Consider the following 20,295-nt stretch of genomic DNA (forward strand, 5'->3'; position numbering starts at 1 on the left):
AGTCAGTAGCCATTGTTAAAAGTGCAAGCTCACTTGGAACATCATGACTGCATCTTATTTAGTACTTGGTGTTTAAGAGCACTTTTTGTGATTGTTGCCTTTCAGTCCTAAGTGATTGGTATCAAACATTTCAAGGATGGTAGAAATGTGTTTCTTAAAAATGTTTTAATGTAGTGAACTTACCTGCATATTCCACATTTATCACAGTGATAGGGGTTTTTGTCTATACTTGTGAAATGCTTGCAGATTCCACAGAAATACGCTGACATCTTTGCTCCACAGCTGCGACATTTGGCACTATCTTCTGCAATCTGCAAAGAGAAGAAAAAATTAATTTTTTGTTTTCAGTGAATGAGAAAATCACTTGGTCTTAATTTAGAAGCCAAATTTTACAGTCAGTATTACTGACTGCATCAGTTGGAATGATGAGTTTGTAACACAAATGACCTCATTAAGAAATTACAAAGAGCAAACACTCCAAGATAAGGCCATTTTGGTTGCCATGGCAAGTAAAAACATCATGGCAAATGAAAACATTTTGGCCACTAAATTTGTCACCAAAGTTGCAGATTTGGCAACTTCTTGTTGGCAGACACAAGCATGTAGCTTGTAAATAATGTCTTTATACTTGATAGTTACAGACTAAAGAGCAGTGTATGTGGTCTACAGTAAAATTTTCCCCAAAGTTAGAGAAAAATAAAGCTACCATAACAATTTGATTTAGCACCCAGGGCATCTATTTGCTTTTAGTACCTCTAGGGAGGGCACGTATTGGAAACAGGGTGATTAATGGGGACAGAGTGCTTATTTCTTTATTGAGAAACAGTAGAATGTGAAACAAAGCTTTGATATTTATTTGTGCGAGGATGAAATAGACTGAAAAATGGATTTGTTGTCCCTGGATCCTTCCATTTGAAAATGACTAGCCAAGTGATCATTGCAAAATATTAGCACAGGATTTTTTTTGTTCAAAGGAACTGTGCACTCTTGGCAACACAATAGTTGAGACATTGACCAAGACTACATATTTGTTGGGAGGCTCTAAGTTAGCAATTTAAGGAGGATGGACCACCATTGATCTCAATGTACATGTACTCTGACAGTGCTATTACTGAAATGGAATAGAGGCACTTACTGGAATGAGAGTGCCTACTCAATAGGAGTGCTTATTAACCAAAAAAAAAATTGAGGTGTAATAATCATGATTTAATATGTTGAATTCTTCATTTACCTCTTGTTCATGATGACAATAGCTGCATTTAAGGTGTGTTGCATGGCTTGCTTTAGCTTCCTCATTTTCACATTCTTTGGAGTTGTTATGGCAACGGTGGCAGGAATAGAAGTTGTTACAGCAAGGGAAACGTACTCTACAATGACGTTGGTAATGCTCACAAAGCCACAAAGACTGTCCAGTAACTGGTTCCTGCTGTTGAGGCCATCCTCTGGCTTCCTCTAGCTCCCTTGCTTCTCTTTCTCTCTTCTTTCGTGCTCTTTCTGCTCGAATTTCACGCTCTTTTCTTTCAATTTCTCGGCCAAACTCTTCTCTTTCTTCTCTCTCCCTCAGCACTCTTTCCACCATAGCACATGCCTCCTCCACGCGCTGTTCCAATTCAAGCAAGGAGTTGTCCGTGGATTCCACTGATTCAGTGCCATAGTTTTCATTTGGCATTGAACCACCAGACTGGGTAGAACTTTGATCATGATCTCCTCCTGTATTAGCACCAGATGTTAAGCAAGAGCTTGAAGAATCACCAGCACTGTTTCCTTCTCTGTAGGTTCCAGAGGCCAAATGATCGCCAATTGTGTTCAATATGCTGCTTGAGTTCCTATGTCCAGATGTATTCACACCATCCCTAATTGAAGAGACTGGTGACAAATGAGAATTCCCACTAGATGCTAACCCTGATAAAAGTCTGCTGTTGGATCCATTAGTCCTTGCCACTGAAGATGAATTTGAAAGACCTGTTGAAACATTTGCTTGGTTACCATAAATAGGAGTACTACCTGCTGAACTTGCCAATAATCCTACATTTGTGGTTGAAGGTGTTTGCATTTGCAAAGGCTCTGGAGGTAAAATTGATGTTGATCCAGTAAAGCTGATGTTACTCTGAGTACCGATTACAGAATGTGTCATTTGAGGTCCTGTAGTTCCCAGAAAGTCAGAGGTCAGTCCTGCACTGGTGAACCCTGACTGAAGGAAATCACTTCCTTGCAAAGATGTCAAACGCCCATTTTGGAGAAGTTGAGGCTCACTTGTGTCAAGTGCAAAGTCACTACCTATGTTAGGATTAAATGAGTTGAAATAACTGTTTTGGCTCATGCTAGCTCCGATATAGCTGGACGAGGGTCCAGGTGGAAGTACAGAATTACCATTGAATGTGTAATCTAAAGGGAAGCCATCTTCACCAATGTATGCTTCACTAGGCAGAGGAAATGCTGAAGAATATGGTTGGTAATATGGATCTGACATGGCAGCAGCCTGGCAGTCATCAAGGTATGGTTTTGCTTTGTCGGAGTCAAACATGTTCATCATGCTATCCATATCCTTAGCCAACATCTCCTCAGCATTGTTGTAATACAGACTTTCATGAAGATGTTTGTCTTCAGAGTGTTTTGCCAAGAATGCATTAACCACTCCCTGGACCACAGGTTCTCCAACTTGTTGAGGAACCAGGTCAACCAATGAGGAGAAAAGTGAAGAAGAAGAATCCAATGAACTTTCCCCTTTTGGGGTTCTGTCTCCTTGTCTGCCCCCTAAATGTTCAAATTCAATTGATTTACTACTCTTGTAAGAATCAGACTGATCTACAGCTGAGTCTTTTTGGGTAGTGATCCTTGGACATAAAACATTTTGCTTCTGAGTTGCATTTTTTGGTCGAGCCCCTGCGTGCTCCCATGTATTTAATTGATTGCTTGTGCAAGAATCAGGCTGAACAAGGACTGCACTTTTTTGAGCAGTAGCTGTTGCAGATGATACATTTTGCTTCTGAGGCATGCCTTCAGGTGGAAGAGAAACGTGACTCACATCAGATATATTTTTAAGCTTTAAACTATCTGGTGCTCTACTTGAAGTACAACTAGGACCATCTACAACATCCACAGTATTACAGTGCGGAATCAAATAAGATGCATTTACTGCACCATCACAGATGCTAGTAGAGTTACCACAGCCATCTTTTCCTCCTTCCTCCTTGGAAGCACCCCTTCCTTTCTCTTCTTCACTTTCAAAACATCCATCTGTCAGTAATAAAGACACAGACCTTTCTTGCTTCTCCTCCTCACCATTTGCGATATCAAATGCACTCTCACCAGAATTTTTCCATGTCTTCAAAGCATGATGATCAGGATTTGATTTGATTGTTGAAGCACCATAGTGAGAATCTTTGGTCAAAGATTGCACATTAACAGCAGAGCTGGATGAAGATGGTGAACAGCTTGAAGCAAAACCACACCTCCCACTAGGTGAGTCAGCTTTGTAAATATCTACCAAATCATTTGAATCATTTGAATGACAAGAAGAGGAACTGTTGCTACCATCACTAGCAAAAAAGTTAACACCAGAATGGTTGCCATCATGGACCACCTCATCAATATCAGCACCATTAGAAATTTCTCTACTTTCTTCCACTTCATTTGAAGTTCTATTATCTACACTACAAATTCTTTCAGATGCTTTGCACTCCTGATTTCCTTCTTGAGGTGAGTAGCCATCTCTTTTAAATAATCCACCATTGTTGTAAGCAACAAGTTTCTCAGCAAGGTCAGAACGATCAATTTTTTCCAGAAGACATTTAACATAGGAGCGTGACAATTCCCCTTTGCATTCCAATTCTTTAAATAATTCAGAACCTTTCCTAATCCTAGCAAGTCTCTCACTATCCACTTTTGGTCCAACAAGGACCTTAATTCTGCTAAGCTCTGATATTGATAGTAGCTCTAATATTTCTTGAATTATATATTGCAGAAGACCTGCAGAAAGAAGTAATGGAAGTTAATATACAATGACCATACAATGTGAAGACAAGTCACTTGCAGTGTACACACTGAATACAACTGTTACGAGCAACACTTCAGGAAATACTGCTTTTATAGGAGGGGTTTAGCTTTGCTCTTACTTTTTATTCATACTTAGTATTATATGATGAAAATTGCTGCTACAATTTTAACAGATGCTTATTCTTGTTTACTTGTGTTCATTGATAAGAGTTGAGTACAGCACTGTGTTTATTGTGAGCAGAGTTATATTCAATACTGTTGGTAAATGAATGGCTCAACATTTCAGATAATAGAAAAATGCATTCACTCAGTTGTTTTTTAACTTTCCTTCTGAAGATTCATGTAAATTAAAATAATCAAATCATTCAAATAGTAGTAGCGATCATGCGTACTTGTACACAAATATGTTAGGGGGGGGGCTTGGTGCAGGATACATACCCTTATGTGGCAATCTGATTTGTATGAGAAACATGCCACTCTAAACACTAGCATAGAGTTTAGTACTTCTTTTGTGAAAAAAATATCTCAAAAAAAACCTTCCAACTACATTTACTCTCTAGTTTCCACATGACCAACTCCAGAGTTTCTCATGAGAACATGTGGATATAATAAATCTTGTACAACACTGAACTCAAGCCTATTTGTTACTTTCTGTAAACACTTATTGTACACAAAGTTTCTCCTACATAAAAATAATTTGTACCTGAATTGTCACAAGGACCTGCTATATCAAGTTGTTCCCCATCCAAACCAGTAACATGAAAAGAGGCACCATTGGCTGTATTAGGTAAAATCTGCTCACCAACATGTTCAGTAAATGGCTGATAAAGCTTACAATGACGTTTATTTTTGCCTTCAAGAAATAGCTGTCTTCCCACCTCTGATTCAAGTCCTTGTTTTTCTTCTTCAATTTGAGTCAAATTCTCTTTCAACTGAGCTATTTCCACTTCTTGATTAAGACAACGATCTATATAGAATGTATTCTCAGCTTGTAATTGATCTAGTTTATGGAGAAGATCCTGAATTTCATCTTGCAACTGCCTAACAGTAATATCATTGCTCTGATGGTAAGGACATTTACAATTTAGCTGTTTACTCTGTTTGAACTCTTGGTCCCTCTGGCGATCTACCAGAGTCACAGTTTCTGTTTCAGAGTGATCTTCCTTTGATAGTAAACCTTTTTCATTACTTGACATCCCACCAAAGTCAGCCTGTAACTTTGTTGAACTATCACATAAAGGCCTAGCACTAGCATAGTCCTCTTGATAAGCATTCTCTGTGACTTTGATGAATGCTTCTTCAGTTGGTGACCCCCTGAAGGAAAAATCTGACGTTGCTCTTATTGGATCACAAGGACTTGGAGGAAATGAGTTTAGAGATGATGCTGATCCAGGTGATAGCAGAGATTCATTAAGTTCCTCTCTATCGACAGAATGATAGCCTGATGAGTCATCTTCAGATCTGAATTCATTTAAGTCATGTTTGATCTGTTTAGCACAATAATTTTCTTTCTCCAAACTCTTTCGCAGTTGTTGAACCTTATCTGCAGGAAAGTCTTTTTCACTCAGCAGAACAATATCATCAATAACTGAAGTGTCTTGTCTCAGTGCATTTAAGGCTTCTTTTGTCAATTGTATATAGTAATCAAAGGTTTCTTTGTCAATCATTTCAGTTTTAATAGCTTTAATTTCATTTCTTAGCACACAGAGCTGATCTACTGCTAAAACCATTGTCTTGATGGAATCTCCAGAGAGGCCTTCAACACTGCCATGAAATTTCCCATAGGGAGGAGGATTAACATGTAACTCATGTAGTGAGCCACCATTTACTTCTGCTTCAAGAATGGCTCCAAATGGATCTACACAGTTGGCACAAAATTCTTCCTTGACACCATTTTTTGCACAGAGAATTTTTCTAAAACCTTGAATACCATCATCATTCTTAGGGTTTGCTGAAGGGCTTAACTCATTTTCCCTTAAATCATGCACGACTTTCTCCATACAACATGAAGTGGTAACAAGCTTGAAATAATTAAGTTTTTCAGGAGGAAATACCATTGCTGCATGTGTAGTGAGATTGTTGACTAATTCACGATTCTCCATTTGCATCCCTCTCAACAGCACAGTGTATAAATGATATCCACCTTTCTTCTACGCCTGTAATACATAAACAAAAAAACACAAATTAGACAAGGTTATAGCCCAGTAACTACTGTGCCAATGTAAAATGACAAGAAAAAATGGCATTGCTAAGGCTGTTTTTAACACAAAATTGCAGTGAATCAATTAATCAATACTATTTGGGGAATGTAAGTTGTTGATTCACACAGTTACAACTGTAACTACTGTGTTGCTATATTAGGCAGCACAGAGGCTGAGTGGGTGATAAATATAAAAGCAGAAATTTAGAAACAAATGACCACCAGGGATGTACTATTGATACTGTGCTGAAGTAAACAGTGGGTCAAGTCCTTCTAATGACAAGCTTCCCAACACAGAGCATTCCATATTCAATGCAAATGGAGAATAGCTATCTAATGTAAAATTATACTTTACAAATAAAAAATGTTTAAGCAAATATAGAATTAGAATGAAAAAGTATTAATGGCTGTGCTGTTTTTTTTTTTAATTTTCCTGACAGCTACACAAAACCATGTAAAAAAATTAATGCTCAGTACTTTAATCTGAGTTGTATTGAATAAGAGTACAGCTGGACATCAACAGAGAAAATATTCATGTTCATGTTCATACTCAAAAATTCTAAATGTGTTGTGATTAATTTTGACAGGAGGGCTAACAATCAGCTAACCAATATATCAACACAAAGTAATAGCTAGCATGAAAGAATTAACAAAAATATGATATCTTAATTCAGAGGGAGCACTGTTTGGTATATAAATATTTCCTATGGCCTACCATGGGACTAAGTCAACAAAGGGGATAAGAGTTTTAAATAAAGGAATGTTGATGGATTGTTCCTAAAAATTGTGAAATAGTTGGTTCAGTAAAAAAAAAATTAATAAACAACTTCTTAATATACCGGGAAAAACTATAAATGAATCACAGGAAAAACAGAGTGGAAACTGTAATGACAGGTCACCAATAGGGAATGGTGGGATGACTAATTAATACTGGTTGACCCCCTTAAGACAGGATCCACAGAAAAGAGATCAAATGCGGTTAACAAAAAATGCAATTTCATGCCATAATTGATCACCTTATGTACAGTTCATTCAAAAGCTTGTTGAATAATGGGGGATTCTTGGTCAATAAACATCATCAAAAAAATAGTGGTTTAGCACAAAAAAAGAACACAACAGAAATACCAAACACTACTATTTCACAGTTTGACCTCTAGATCTTAACTAAAGCAAATGACTTGCGCGAAGTTAATGCATTATGTTTGTCCTATTGGTTGTGAGGAGAAAGATAACCTGCAATGCAATGAGCACATTTGAACTGAAAGTACTAATTGAGAGATTTTTCTTAGTTTAATTTGAGTGGTTCCACTTTAGGTGATTATTTAATAAAGGTGGAAGATGATACAAACAGGCTTTTGAGACTCAACCAAGCGTGACACAACTTTAACTGAGGTGATCATGTGATGGAGGTGAAATTTACAGTAATTAAGGGAATAAATTTCTAGACTTTGACAACTGACGGCTTAATACAGAGTGACTTCTATGTATGGTACCCCTCAGTACAGATTTGATTTCTCAGGATGATAACCAAAATCTATTGGGCTGGTTATTTACACAAGATCTATACCAAACTGCAATTTAACTCAAGCATTGGGCTTTAAGGATTCTCAAAAAGAGAATCAATTTAATTAAATAACAACCACTTTGTGCTTAGGCCCTCTGGACACTGTTCACAAATATAAATGTTCAGATTAAAGATTCAAGTAAACTGAAGATGACTTAGAACACGGTTTGGTTCAACAACTGCTAAACTTTGTTAATTACATGTCCCATTGTCTCTCACCCTATAACATAAAAAAAATCAAGTTCAGGACACAGAGAAATCAACCTTGGTTTTAAATTTTCTGCTTAAGTTAAAACAACTCTAAATTTGCTCCTCAAACATTTCTTACATGTCTGTAACACTTCAAAATGTCTATAAAAACATCTTTCTAAAATGCCATGTCACTGTAACACTTCTTTAAAAGCACTGGCAAATACGTTCTAAAAAATTTGACCTTTAAAGCATAAAATGTGCAATTCCTGTCTTTGCCAGTTGTACTTAATACATTCCTTAACCAGTCAAACCACCATAATTAATTTTCCAAGCTAGGTAGGATGGAGGGCATTGGTTCTCTTGTTTTTTTGTTTTTTCCTTTTCAACTTGCACTGACTACACAGTATCATGTTCATCACGAAATGACCCTGGAATATTTTAAAGCTGTCCTGTCAATTACGCAGACAAAATACTTGTATTCACACAATTACTTTGCTATGAACGAACACAAGCCTTTTGACAATCACACAGACAAAAGCATCATGAACACAAAGGATTAGGTTAGTGGCCGCCAAAATGCCGCAGTTTAGCATATGATTACGTTTCTGCTATCACAAAGTGTAAGTGTCACTATGTCAAAAATGTGTTAGTCAAGAGTTGTAATTGTGCCTGATCTATTTGGCACATTTTTCCATGCATATCACAAACATCTTAATGGATTTATTTTGGTGAAAGTATCAAGCCACCTGATTCACAAATGAAGATCACAAATAAAGATCATAATTTCTGTAAGACATGAGTGTAACTGGCACAAACACAAATCTATGCTCCAATATTCAATTGTTTCATTGTTAATAAAGTTTTGCCTTATGGTAGTTCCTAGAAACAAAGATTCATTGGACAAATAGTGCTGCTGACGTCAAGTGCATTGCCATAGTAATAGTCTGTAGGCTTTAATTGGTGTCTGGACCCCATTGAAGAAGACAGTGCATGCCATTAGAAAACAAGCTTACAAAGAGAGGAATCAACACAATTAACTTTTTGATTCGCCAGCCTGGCCACAGTAGGTGAACTCAATGTGGGATGGAAATGCACCCTCATTTAAGCCAAGAAGCAATGGAATAATCCTTGAATAAGGGGTAAGTTACTAGTTACTCTGGTTTTAAAAGCGACAACAACATAACGGAATACAATTTCGGTCATTTCGCTTTGAGAATTCTTGTTTACTGGGACAGTCAGAGGTTAACAGTTACATAGCTTTGCTCACATGACATGGAAACACATAAAAAGCAACATCACATAACCTCTGTTTACAATCACGGGGATATCATATTGTATATGAACGGCCCCTAGCGACAAGTATTTGAGCTTTGGCTAGCATTCTAGCTTTCAGCCATAAGTGTAATGTGGAAATAGTTACATTCAGTGAAGATAAGATATATATTTTCACCTTTGCTATGGAATCCATTTAAGGTTTAAAAGAAAAGAAAGCAAAAGCGAGTGTAAATTTTGCTGTTTCTGTTACATCAGCAACGCAATTCTTCATTTGTAATGGCGGACCCCTTGATAAAAAGCTTATATTGTGCACATGTCCGCAGATTTCAAGATCTCATTTGAAATATGCCATAAAGGCTTAGCCTTTGCAGGTTAAACTGCATCATAATTTTCTTCACTTGAGATGCGCTAAAAATTCAAACACAAAACGGCGCTGAAATGGAAGGGCATGTTTTCGGGTGTTTTGCAACTTGGCATGAATCCAATAGCTTCGGGCATTGCGCCATAATGACTGCATGCTATTCGGTAGCTTTCCCAGCTAATTACTTTATTTTGGTATACTTGGAACTGGTAGAAATGGAACTTGTTGTTTACGACCTTGATGTTAACGATAGTGTCGTCAATATAATTGTTACGCAAACAATTTTTCTCTAATTTCGCTTCTATTTCTGGATCAACTTCGCAAACTTGCAGAAAGATCGAAGCAAGCTCTGCTCGAGTTTAACAGTCAACATTAGTAACTATGCGCATTCAAATTTAACAACAACTCTCAGCGAACACTAAACACTTGCAAAGTTTGAGCAAAGGTTGTAGTATGACTTTTACCTTTTTTGAATTCAACTGAAATGTTTTCCCTGGGCACCTCGCTATGCGCTGTTACCTCCCTCGCTGCAGAAGAAAAGCGTTGGGTATGACAGCTGTGAGTGATGGAAAGGAGGTTGGGACGAGACTTAATACTGGAATGGACAGAGAACTTTAACATATAGACTACATGAGCTAATGCAACTGCCAAATAATCGTGACATGTATCTTATTCAATATTTGGTGTGTAGAATCGCTGAGTATCTTGACGAGCTGTGCCGTAAACAAGGAGTAAACAGTACTCAGCGATACCACACATCAAAAGTCTAACGAGTTATTTATTATCCAACAGCATTTTTTTCTGCTTAGTCTTTCTGTTCATTTCTCTTGATGTGGGATAGCAGAGCGGATAGAGAAGCGTAATCCACTAGTCATCCAACTGTTTTTTTTTTCCTGTTAAGTCTTTCTGTTCATTTCTCGTAAGGCGGGAGAGCATAGCGGTTGAGAAGCGTAACGCAATGGGAAACCCTAAAAGCAGGAACGGTGGAATGGCGGAATGGCGGAAAATGACCCCAAATCCTAAAAAGAGGAACGGCGGAAAATGACCCCAAATCCTAAAACACGGAACGGACTTTTTATGAATATTGATTAATTTTGATCTTGAAAACTGAAAGTCGCAAAAAGCCCAATAATCCTTTCAAAAGATTGTTGAAACGGCGTATTATTCTGTGTGCTTTTCAAAATTCGAAAGTGCGACGAGACAAAGAAATATTCTGATGCGTGCAGCTGATATCTGATTGGCTCAATTGTTTTGTTGCTATGTGAATTTCATGCTTGATTAGTTCCTACCACTTGGGTCATGTAAACACACGAACGATCGATCGTAAACTCAAATCAAAAACAGATCTACGAAGCGAAAGCGAGCCGTTCTATCGATTAAAGATAAACAGATAATTATTTCACGTTTGGATAAAGGAGAGAAAGGAACAAATTTAGCTCAAAAATACAGCATCAGCAAGCAGCAGATCTCAGACATACGGAAGGACTAAGACAAGAACCTAAAATCTACAGACAGCATCAATACAAGCGAAGGATTAAAATGAATCATTAACATTCATATTTTCGATTATCTGGACTCTCGATTATCCGGACTATTTATCGAGGTCCCGACGAGTCCGGATAGTCGAGATTCGAATGTACTATCACCGGCAGACCGCACCATGTGTTTGTGGTTAAAAATCCATGAGGTTTAAATAAATGAGGCTCTGAAAATTGCATATCGATCTGATTATCTTAATAAAGTTAAATGAAAAGTTAATTGATGCATTTGTGATATTTTTTAGCCTTCATGGGCCGTTTGGAGCGTCTTTCACGGAATTACTTTTGGCCGGAGGCTGTTAAGAGAGGAAAAGAAGACAAGGGGCCGCTAGCAACGACTTCCTCCACCTCAAACTGGAATTAACGCCAAACCACAAAAATCTCTCCTACATGGCGACGGCTTTTGAAAGATGAGATGTTGCTCTATCTCTTCGCTGAATTTGAGTTCCATACCTTAAACATTTTCAGAAAAAATCGATGCTGAAATCATGAATATTACTTTCTCAATACAACCGGTGCCCAAACAGAGACCAAAAGGAATTCGAAGCACCGCGGTTTGAAAGGAAGCCATTACGTAATAACTCTTTGATCACATCCGGTCAAACAAAGAAACTATTCACGACAGGTAAGACGTGATCTCACAAATGACTCACCTCAGGTTTTGCATGAAAATTTTCTTCACAAATAAGTACATTAATTGAAACCCATATATTGAAAACATTGGCACGATTTACTACAAGCATAAATGAAACACCTCTTCACCTTCTCTTCCCCTTAAATGATCTGATCAGTCATTCTAGGTTTCGTTTTGCTTCCTTGTAAATCAGTTGATCGAGTTAGCATATAAGGGTCATTACATCAAAATGCTCTTTCCAGCTGACAAGTTCCTCCATCTTAGCAAACTGTTTGCTGATTTAAAATGTAGCGAAATCAGAACCAAAGCACTGACCCTCAAACCTTTCTTTCCTAGGACTGCAAGGAGAGTGTAGATTATTTGAGGATAGTCTTAATAAAACTCACCCGGTTCTCTTGAACAGGCAACACAGAAATGTATGTTAACCAGTTAAAAGATTCCGCCGAAGAGTGTTAAGGTGAAGCTTCGTTTCAAAAATATAAGCGCGGTGTCTTTTCTCAGTACTCCTGCTGGAAGAATCGCTTTTCCATCGAGAAGTTAAACTAAGTTACGTCTAATGGCGAAACCTCATTTAAAACTGTACCTATACTAGCCATACTTTCATGAATTACGTTACGTAAGATTAAGTTATTTAACAATCTAAGTGCTCATTGACTGATTTTAACATGGGACAGTTTTAGAATTTTTACTAATCAGGACATTAGCTAAAGATAAGTGTGATCATGTAAATATCATTTTCAGGTTAAGGTCCGACCTTAAGCCGTGGACTTACTTCACATACATAACTGATCCTTTCTTGAATGTTGAAATTGTGTTCTGTTGTGTGCCTTTGAACATGTTTTGGTGAATCAGCAAAGTCATCAAACCTTGAGATTCCTTTCATCTTGCATAGTCAGCAAAAAAAGGAAGCCGTTAAAGAAACAGGACGAATGTCTTCTGTACAATGGGTAAACAAGTAAAGTAATAATATTCAAATAATTTGAAGAGTCTGGCACCCGTATCAAAGCCACATGAAGGAAGAAATACAAGAAGGATTTCCATCACAAGTTATTTTTCTGACCATCAGCAGGAGGCACGCCTAGATTCCTGTCGACAGCAATCATCAAGGATCTCTATGAAAGGCGTAGTACTGAGAGTGGCGATTTGGATTAAATTGAAGAGGGGGTAAGTAAGTTACCGGATGAATGCTTGGCAAAATATAATCTGAGATATGTTCTTCGTTTCCCCTTGCGGCAAACCTCACGCTAGATTGCGTGCTTTTAGTCTAAGTCAAAGAGGGCCACATTGTCAAGGTCAAGCTAGAATATACTAGGAGGATGCTTATTGATTGTGCCATTATTGGAGATTACACCGCTTCGATCGGCAAGCATGACAACCGGAAACCTCATGATCACGACAGTTGCGCCGTAATCTCGCACATGATTTAAGCATGGAATAACACGCTCCTTTTCACCTTCACTGATGCCTATCATACTGTTTTTGGAGATAATATCGCTTTTCATGGCCAACATAAAACGACAGTTACGCGTTCCTTATACATAATTTAAGCATTATTAACCTTTAATGATTTCACACTTCAGAGACTACGATAAGAGATAAATGTGGGCGATACACAACATTCCACAACATTCTTTTGAAAGGACAAAAAATATAATCAATTTAATGTTCTCTGCACTAACTGGATTCTATCAGATGAATAGAAAAAAAAAAAAGGAAAAGAAAAAATACAGTAAAGAAACTTCATTGGTCAGACGTCATCATGGCAATTACACGGCATTACGAGCTCTGCATAGAGTGCAACTTTTTTACTTCTTCTACATTATTTTGAGAGGGCTAATACCACAAGAATCATATTTAAGGACTGGAGGCATCTCCTGTTCTTTTTCTGTGAGATATTCACTTACTCACACCGAATTATCAACGATAACACGCCGAACGAAGCCCAAACCTACTAAGTCTCCGTCGCCATTAGTAAGGCCTACGTGCTCTAGTTATCCTAGCAGGCAGTGTGTCCCCAAATCTAGGATGGACTCAAGCGACAATCCTAAATCAGCCTGGGTTGAAGATCGGTCACTAAAACTTTCGCAGCCTTCCCAAGCATTTGGACGAGTATCGTATATTAATGCTCGACAACCCTGTTAATGTAATAGAGTGGTTTAGCAAGAGGACGGGGAACATCATTTCAGAACGGCGCGCGCAGCAAAAATGCCGATAAGAAACTGGGTCGAGAACGCCGACGCGTGACTTAGCAGTCGTTGCAACGAACCGTCGACGTTATATTTGTTCTTGAATATCATAACCTCGGCTCTTAAGATCACTATCAGCTTTGAATTTTCGGTTTCATAGACCACATGAAGGTCAACGAAATTATCCTCTTTGAGAGAGTAACAAGCACAAACAGAGGATAGTTTGCTGCAAGTGAGTTGTTAATATGAATCCACACTTTGAAATTCCAGTTAAGTCTCGAGTCTGCAGATTCATCTATCAAATTCTGAAGCCCACTAATTTTTTTCCTATGATTTGTATCGCTGTCACTTCGTTTCATGCTTTTACATTTCAGCACTACTCGTTTTTCTTCATAATTTTGTTAAGCATAATTTGGAATTGAAATCGTCGCCGTTTTTTCCCTTGTTTACTGAATATTCTCAATCATGACAGTACATCTCTTTTGAGCACTACCCTCTTAGAGTTTCAATGCATTTTGAACGGAGTTATCAGCAGTTATGGCGAAAACATGTAGAGATCAAGCGACCCAACGATGGAGTGTTTTACGATGAGTTCCTGTTTAATCATGAACTGGTAACCAACGAAACGGTTAGTCTGAGAAATCAGACTTCGTTCCTGTTTTATTTTGTTTTTGTTTAATTTAATTTTTGTAACGAATAAAGTCGTTCAAGACTGAATCAAATTAATAGATTTAGAAAGCCGTGCCGAAATCAAGTTGCTCGTCATTTTCTTTCGTAGCGATAGCATGACTTTCTAGTCTTAGTTTTCACCGGCGCTGATCAAAAACTAAAGACATAAAAAAGTGCAAACCCGAGCTATTCTCAAATTTTTTTTTATCTCTGACTTCAATTCGTAAAATTATTTTTCAATCACGGTTAAAACGACAATGACAACAAAAAACACTGAATAATACAGCAGGTAACCTTCGTGTTGTTTCATTTTGATAAATTTCAAGATGAAGTAAGTTTAATTTATTGATGAATTAATTCACGGTAAAATTAACAGCACCCGTTCTTAGAGTTTTCATACATGGTTCAAGAAATGTATCAAAGAAAAGCCCTTACATTGTTTAAAGCCACGCTCAATTATAAAAGGTAACTGAGCCCTAAAATCTTAACACAAATCTTAAAATCTTGGATCGTTTGCTAACGATCGTGTTTCCTTTCGGGACTCCAGAATAAATGTAGCGGTAAATTTTCACAATTCACCGAATAAAACAGAGAAAAGGACCTGGTTATCCTGGAAATGAGTTCTGAAATCATTCCAAACAGCCTTATCTCGTGTATAAGTACACAATAAACGCAAATCCTAGGCGTTTCGATCACGACAGGAAAACCAGCGAAATGACGTCCTGAACTTGATGGGGAGAACGGCAACGCTATCACCGGAAGTCAAAATAGAGTCGTGTCCAGATTATCCGCGTGCTTTCCCGTTCTGAAACGACGTTCCCGGAACTAGAGGGACTGAGCATAAACATTTCAGTTGCAGCAGTGTGTCAGCTCTCTGTCAGACAGGAAACGACGATGGTAAGAGCTGGAACTTCCCGCTATACCTCAATCCGAGAGAAATTCAGCCGGTCGAACCGGTCAGCCTCGAACGCTCTGACTTCGAGGGGCAGCAAGAAAAAAGCTGGGAAACAAGATTAAGAGGAAGATGGAATATTGGAGTACGATTGTCCGTGTGATAATGATGACATTCCATGTCTTCCGGTTGTCCAGAGTAAAGGAAGACTTTGTCTTCCGGGAGCTGAGGAGGCTAAAAACGTCTAAATCTACTGGCTTAGAGAATATTCCCGCTCGCCTCTTGAAAGACGCTGCTCCTGTAATGTTGAAACCACTGTCTATTCTGATAAATCGATCCCTTGCCTGAAGGAGCAATTCCATCCGACCGGAAACACGCTACTGTGACCCCTATCCACTAAACTAGTGCTTTATCTAATGCTGCAAACTACAGACCCATATCCACTATGTTTGTCTTCACCAGTGGGATTCTTGAACGTGCTGAGCACAAGATCGTTTACTTTTACTTACTAGAAAATCGGCTTCCGATTATCAATCCGGCTACCGCCTATGTTTGGTGACGTTTATGGTAGGAATTGTTGAAGTAAATAACGTGAAAATTGTGAATTTGAATGGGTAGTATTCGACAATTGATACCCATTTAGGTTGTGCGAAAATATTATCATCACCTTTCATTTAAAGGAAAAACAGCATTTCAATCATTACAATATTAACTTGGTATGATAATGTTCGCATGATGTCACAGTTGCACTAGTATTGAATTACTATGAGTATGATTTGTTGCCGCAGGTGAGAATAACCCTTAAAGCGATTGTTGGATGGGTCTTGAATCCTGTAAAAAAACTGATTTCGGTAGCAGTGGCAACAGTAGTCAAATATATGGGAGTAGTGTTCGACAACTTTACGACCTCGGAGTCTCACGCAGGCAATGTGTGCAAAAAGTGGTTACAGGAGCTTTAGTTTCCTGGGTCATGTTGCAAGTTTCGTAACAAGAGGGGCAGAAATATTTGTTTGCAACTCATTAATTTTTTCATTATATGATCAACGCGACATTGCCTGGAGCAATCTACCACAACAAGACAGTATTGCTGCGCAACCTTTCTGTCATTTAAGAACAGGCTTTAAGCAAATAAGTACCTTTTAACTGAATTTTTCGGAAGTACCTGTATATTGAAACTAAAAATGTCAAGACTTAATATATTTTTAAAAATTTATTTTGATTAATTTATTATGTATTCATTGACTTAATATTTATCTATTTTAACTATTACTTATTTGCTGGAAATAATCTATAAATGTTGATCCATAGGCACATATTTTGTAGGAACGCGACCTGCTAGTCTCTCGATTCTTAGGCATCTATTGTTACAAAATTAATTGTAGCTAGAAGACTAAGCCCGATTGTCCTCAGCAACTATTTAGCAACTTTTGGCGTCTGGAGCAATTTTTTGCGGTTAAAGGAACCTAGAGGAATTTTTGCCTTTCTAAGCTATTTTTGAACAAAATATAGGTTTAGAGTTCATATCAAGAAAGATATTCATATTTCCTATATGGAGTTTTAGACAGAGTGCAATCCATAGAACTAGTTTCGTCCACGTTCCGTCATATCGTTCGGCAAGATGTTAAATAAACCATGTGGTTAGTTCCCTTTCGCCGTGGTGCGGAATTTTTTAATAAATTCTCGTGACACATGGCAAATGCCGAAAGAATACAAACTTTCTTCCGCCGAGCAAGGCATTATTAAGTATAACATTTGATGGTGTTTCCCTGTAATGCCTTCATATTTTAGGCTTTTTAAACAATGTAATTTTAATTCGTGAACGTAAGTTATTCATCTTTGTTTTAATATGCACGGACCCTTGCATATCAGCCATTGAGCCGTTGAAATAAAGTTTTACTTTACCTCAGTAAATGACTCCTGGTCCGCTGATGAGTTCCGCTAGGGGTGATGAAACCTCAAGGACAATGCTCCTTCTTAAGACTACTCTTTCAAGTACGATCAGACTACAAAATGAAATGAATAACAGTAAAGGTATTCTTGTTTTCCGATTTTGTTACTTGATTTACAGATCAGTTTCACTACTATCGATTTTATCGCTATTATATCGCTGAGTAGATTTCCTTCTGAGTCTTGGACGAGAAAACTGACTACGTTAGAACATAATCAAGATAATAAAGTATGTAGTTATCGTTCATCGTGGTGTAAGATAGGAGATGAACCTCATTCGTTTTTCTCACGATGGAGTCACTTTGCATTGTTGACATCTATCAGAAACCATCTACGATAAGATCAAACCGTGGTACAAACAGCCACCTAAGATCTTTGGCTTCACTAAGATACACAAGCCCAGCACACCATTAAGACAAATTTCATTATGTATTAACACCTTCGCAAACCATTTGTCGGCTCACCTAGCCGATATCCTGTCTCATTGACAGGCAAGTCAGACTACTTAGTTATTAACTCTACACACTTCGTAACCACCATCAGTCACAAAGAAGTCTATGATTACGAGGTCATGGTATCTTTTTGACGCTGAATCGTTGTTAACAAACTTACCGATCGAGGGTGCAGTTCAAGCCGCATTGCGAAAACTAGAGAACGACAGCGATCTTGCTAACCGCACAAACTTAACAGCCGACTTCTTGAATTTCGTGTTAACATCGACATATTTCAATACAACGGATCGATTTATGAACAACAAGACGGAGAAGCTATGGGAAGCCCTGTTTCCGCGGTCATAGCTAACATCTACGAGGAAGAATTTGAGGAACAGGCGACAGCAAGTGCAATTTGCAAACCTTAGATCTGGAAGCGATATGTAAATGACACTTTCACCGTCTTACACAGAGACCATGTCAACGGCTTTTTACAACATCTAAAGAGTCAACAGCCAACGATTCGTTTTGTCATGGAATTCGAGAAAGATAACACCATTCCTTATCTCGACACGTAAATTACAAGGGACTCAGAGGGTCTTCTCACTACCACCGTCTACAGAAAGCCCACCCTCATTGACCAGTACCTAACCAAGGATCCACACCATCCTCAGTCAGTGAAGCGTGGTTTTGTTAAGCGTCTATACGACCGAGCCAAACGCCTTACCAGAAAACCATCAGTTATCTCAGAGGAAAAGAAACACTTGTCATCAGTACTTGTTTCTTATGGTTATCCTTCTATGTTTGTGAGAAAACGGTGTATCAGAGGTTCTTCGCCGCTGCCTACAACGTCAAGGCATACAGACCATTTTCAAGTTTGACACAACGCTTAGGTCTCACTTGGTGCGACCTAAAGACGCCCTAGAACCAACAAAACAAAACGGTGTCGTTCACAAGATCCCATGTGAATGCGGCAAAGGGTATATCGGTGAAACAGGGAGATCAATGCGAGAAAGGATAACAGAACATGACGGATACACACGGTTTGCTCGTACTCAGACCTCTGCGGCTTCGGAGCGCGCTAATAGGGCATATTCTTATTTGGAGCAAGGTTAAGTTTATTGATGGAGACTCTCACTGGTACAAAAGTAGGGTAAAAGGGGCTATTCATTCCAGACTTCATCCCAACAACATTAATAGGAATTGTGGAATCGACAACAATCAAACAACACAACAGCCGATTAATGCTGACCCATGAAGGAACACCATCTAACAACAATATTAATAAGATTACTAATGAGGATCGAAATGCAACAACAGCAGCGAACCAACTTGCTACAAATAGCGACACGTAAACAATCGACCCTATCGCCTAATGAAGACTAGCAGTATTGCAATCGAAACGCCGCGATCAACATCCAAAGTGACTCCATCGTGAGACAAACGAATGAAGTTCATCTCCTACAATCAAGAAAATTTCTATTACAGGAGTATTTAAACAATATGGCTCTTTTTCGCACAGACGTTTCCTCTTCAAAGGAAGGAAAAGGCATAAGCTCTGTGATCGGCTGTGACTTTATGCGGTTTTATTCTGGAACAGATGACAGGGCATATTTTAATTTCGGTTTTTAGACAAAAAATTAAAAAAACGCTGTCGTCAAGGGGAAAAAAAATAAACTGATGTTAGCGCGCCGCGTGGACTCTGAGAGTGAACTTTCCAGAGCTTCGCGCGACACGCTTACATCACTCTCTTTTTTCAAAATAAATTTTTTTGTAACTCGCGCGACTGTGGGGAATTAGTAAGGATAGCCCACACTGTCTCGTCTTCACTAGATTTTTATTCTTCTCCTCTTCTATTCTCGCTAGGTTTCACAACTGTCACAACTCCTCGACTCGACTGATATGAAAGATTACTTGGACTGAAAGCTAAATAAATCACAGACAATTGTTCCTTATCTTTGCGGGACACCTTAGTTAAAAAGAACGCTGATTGGCTAGATACGAATCTTCCAAACATAAGAATAAACAAAATTTCCAGACAAACATTTCACAATCGCTATTTGATATCTATGCTATTATTCTGTTTCCGACACAACGAACGTCGCCGAAAAGGAGGGACTGTTCTTACTCTGATGTATTTCCTCAAGTTCACACTTCCTTTCACGTCGTAAACAGGAAAAATGGACGTAACTAAGACTAACCCAGGTAATTTAGTGTTAACTACTGTATGGAAAACCACCGTAAAGAATAAAAAAGCCGACGTTTTGAGCGTAAGCCCTTCGTCAGATTGCTCTGAACTGAAACGGCAGCTTTTTTTACTCTTTACGGTTTTTCTCCTTTACGTCGGTTTACACCGACGCAGCATCACAGTTTCTTTAGAAACTTACCCCCTTTATTCATTTAAGACTAA

The 20,295-nt window shown here is 38.3% G+C and overlaps 1 protein-coding gene and 1 long non-coding RNA gene across 15 annotated transcripts in view; one reads left to right on the forward strand and one right to left on the reverse strand.

The window, feature by feature from the left end:
• The window catches only part of LOC113679180 (uncharacterized), a 48,983-nt gene that overhangs the window by 2,378 nt on the left and 26,310 nt on the right, over nt 1-20,295 (reverse strand). For 7 of the 13 annotated variants that reach the window (XR_016189154.1, XR_016189156.1, XR_016189155.1 and 4 more), the window contains 4 exons: nt 17,410-17,510; nt 4,700-6,152; nt 1,232-3,969; nt 184-311 (listed from right to left, as the gene is read on the reverse strand). Coding sequence is in view for 1 of the 13 variants with exons in the window: in XM_089214534.1 (XP_089070660.1) it covers nt 184-311; nt 1,232-3,969; nt 4,700-6,104 (4,271 nt within the window). In the remaining 12 variants the exon portion in view is untranslated. Of the gene's footprint in view, nt 1-183; nt 312-1,231; nt 3,970-4,699; nt 6,153-10,052; nt 10,120-12,146; nt 15,266-17,409; nt 17,511-20,295 lie in introns of those variants that run through there. The other 6 variants (XR_016189158.1, XR_016189163.1, XR_016189165.1 and 3 more) reach the window with 5 other exon arrangements.
• Nucleotides 8,770-14,668, forward strand: LOC149041176 (uncharacterized). Of its 2 annotated transcripts, XR_016189173.1 has the most exons (3): nt 8,826-9,091; nt 11,372-11,751; nt 12,097-14,668. It is a non-coding gene; the product is annotated as an uncharacterized LOC149041176 (long non-coding RNA). The 2 variants fall into 2 exon arrangements; XR_016189172.1 differs by having other exon boundaries at nt 8,770-9,091; nt 11,372-14,668.

Source organism: Pocillopora damicornis, chromosome 8 (assembly GCF_964200805.1).
Source record: "Pocillopora damicornis chromosome 8, jaPocDami1.2, whole genome shotgun sequence".
Taxonomy (NCBI): domain Eukaryota; kingdom Metazoa; phylum Cnidaria; class Anthozoa; order Scleractinia; family Pocilloporidae; genus Pocillopora; species Pocillopora damicornis.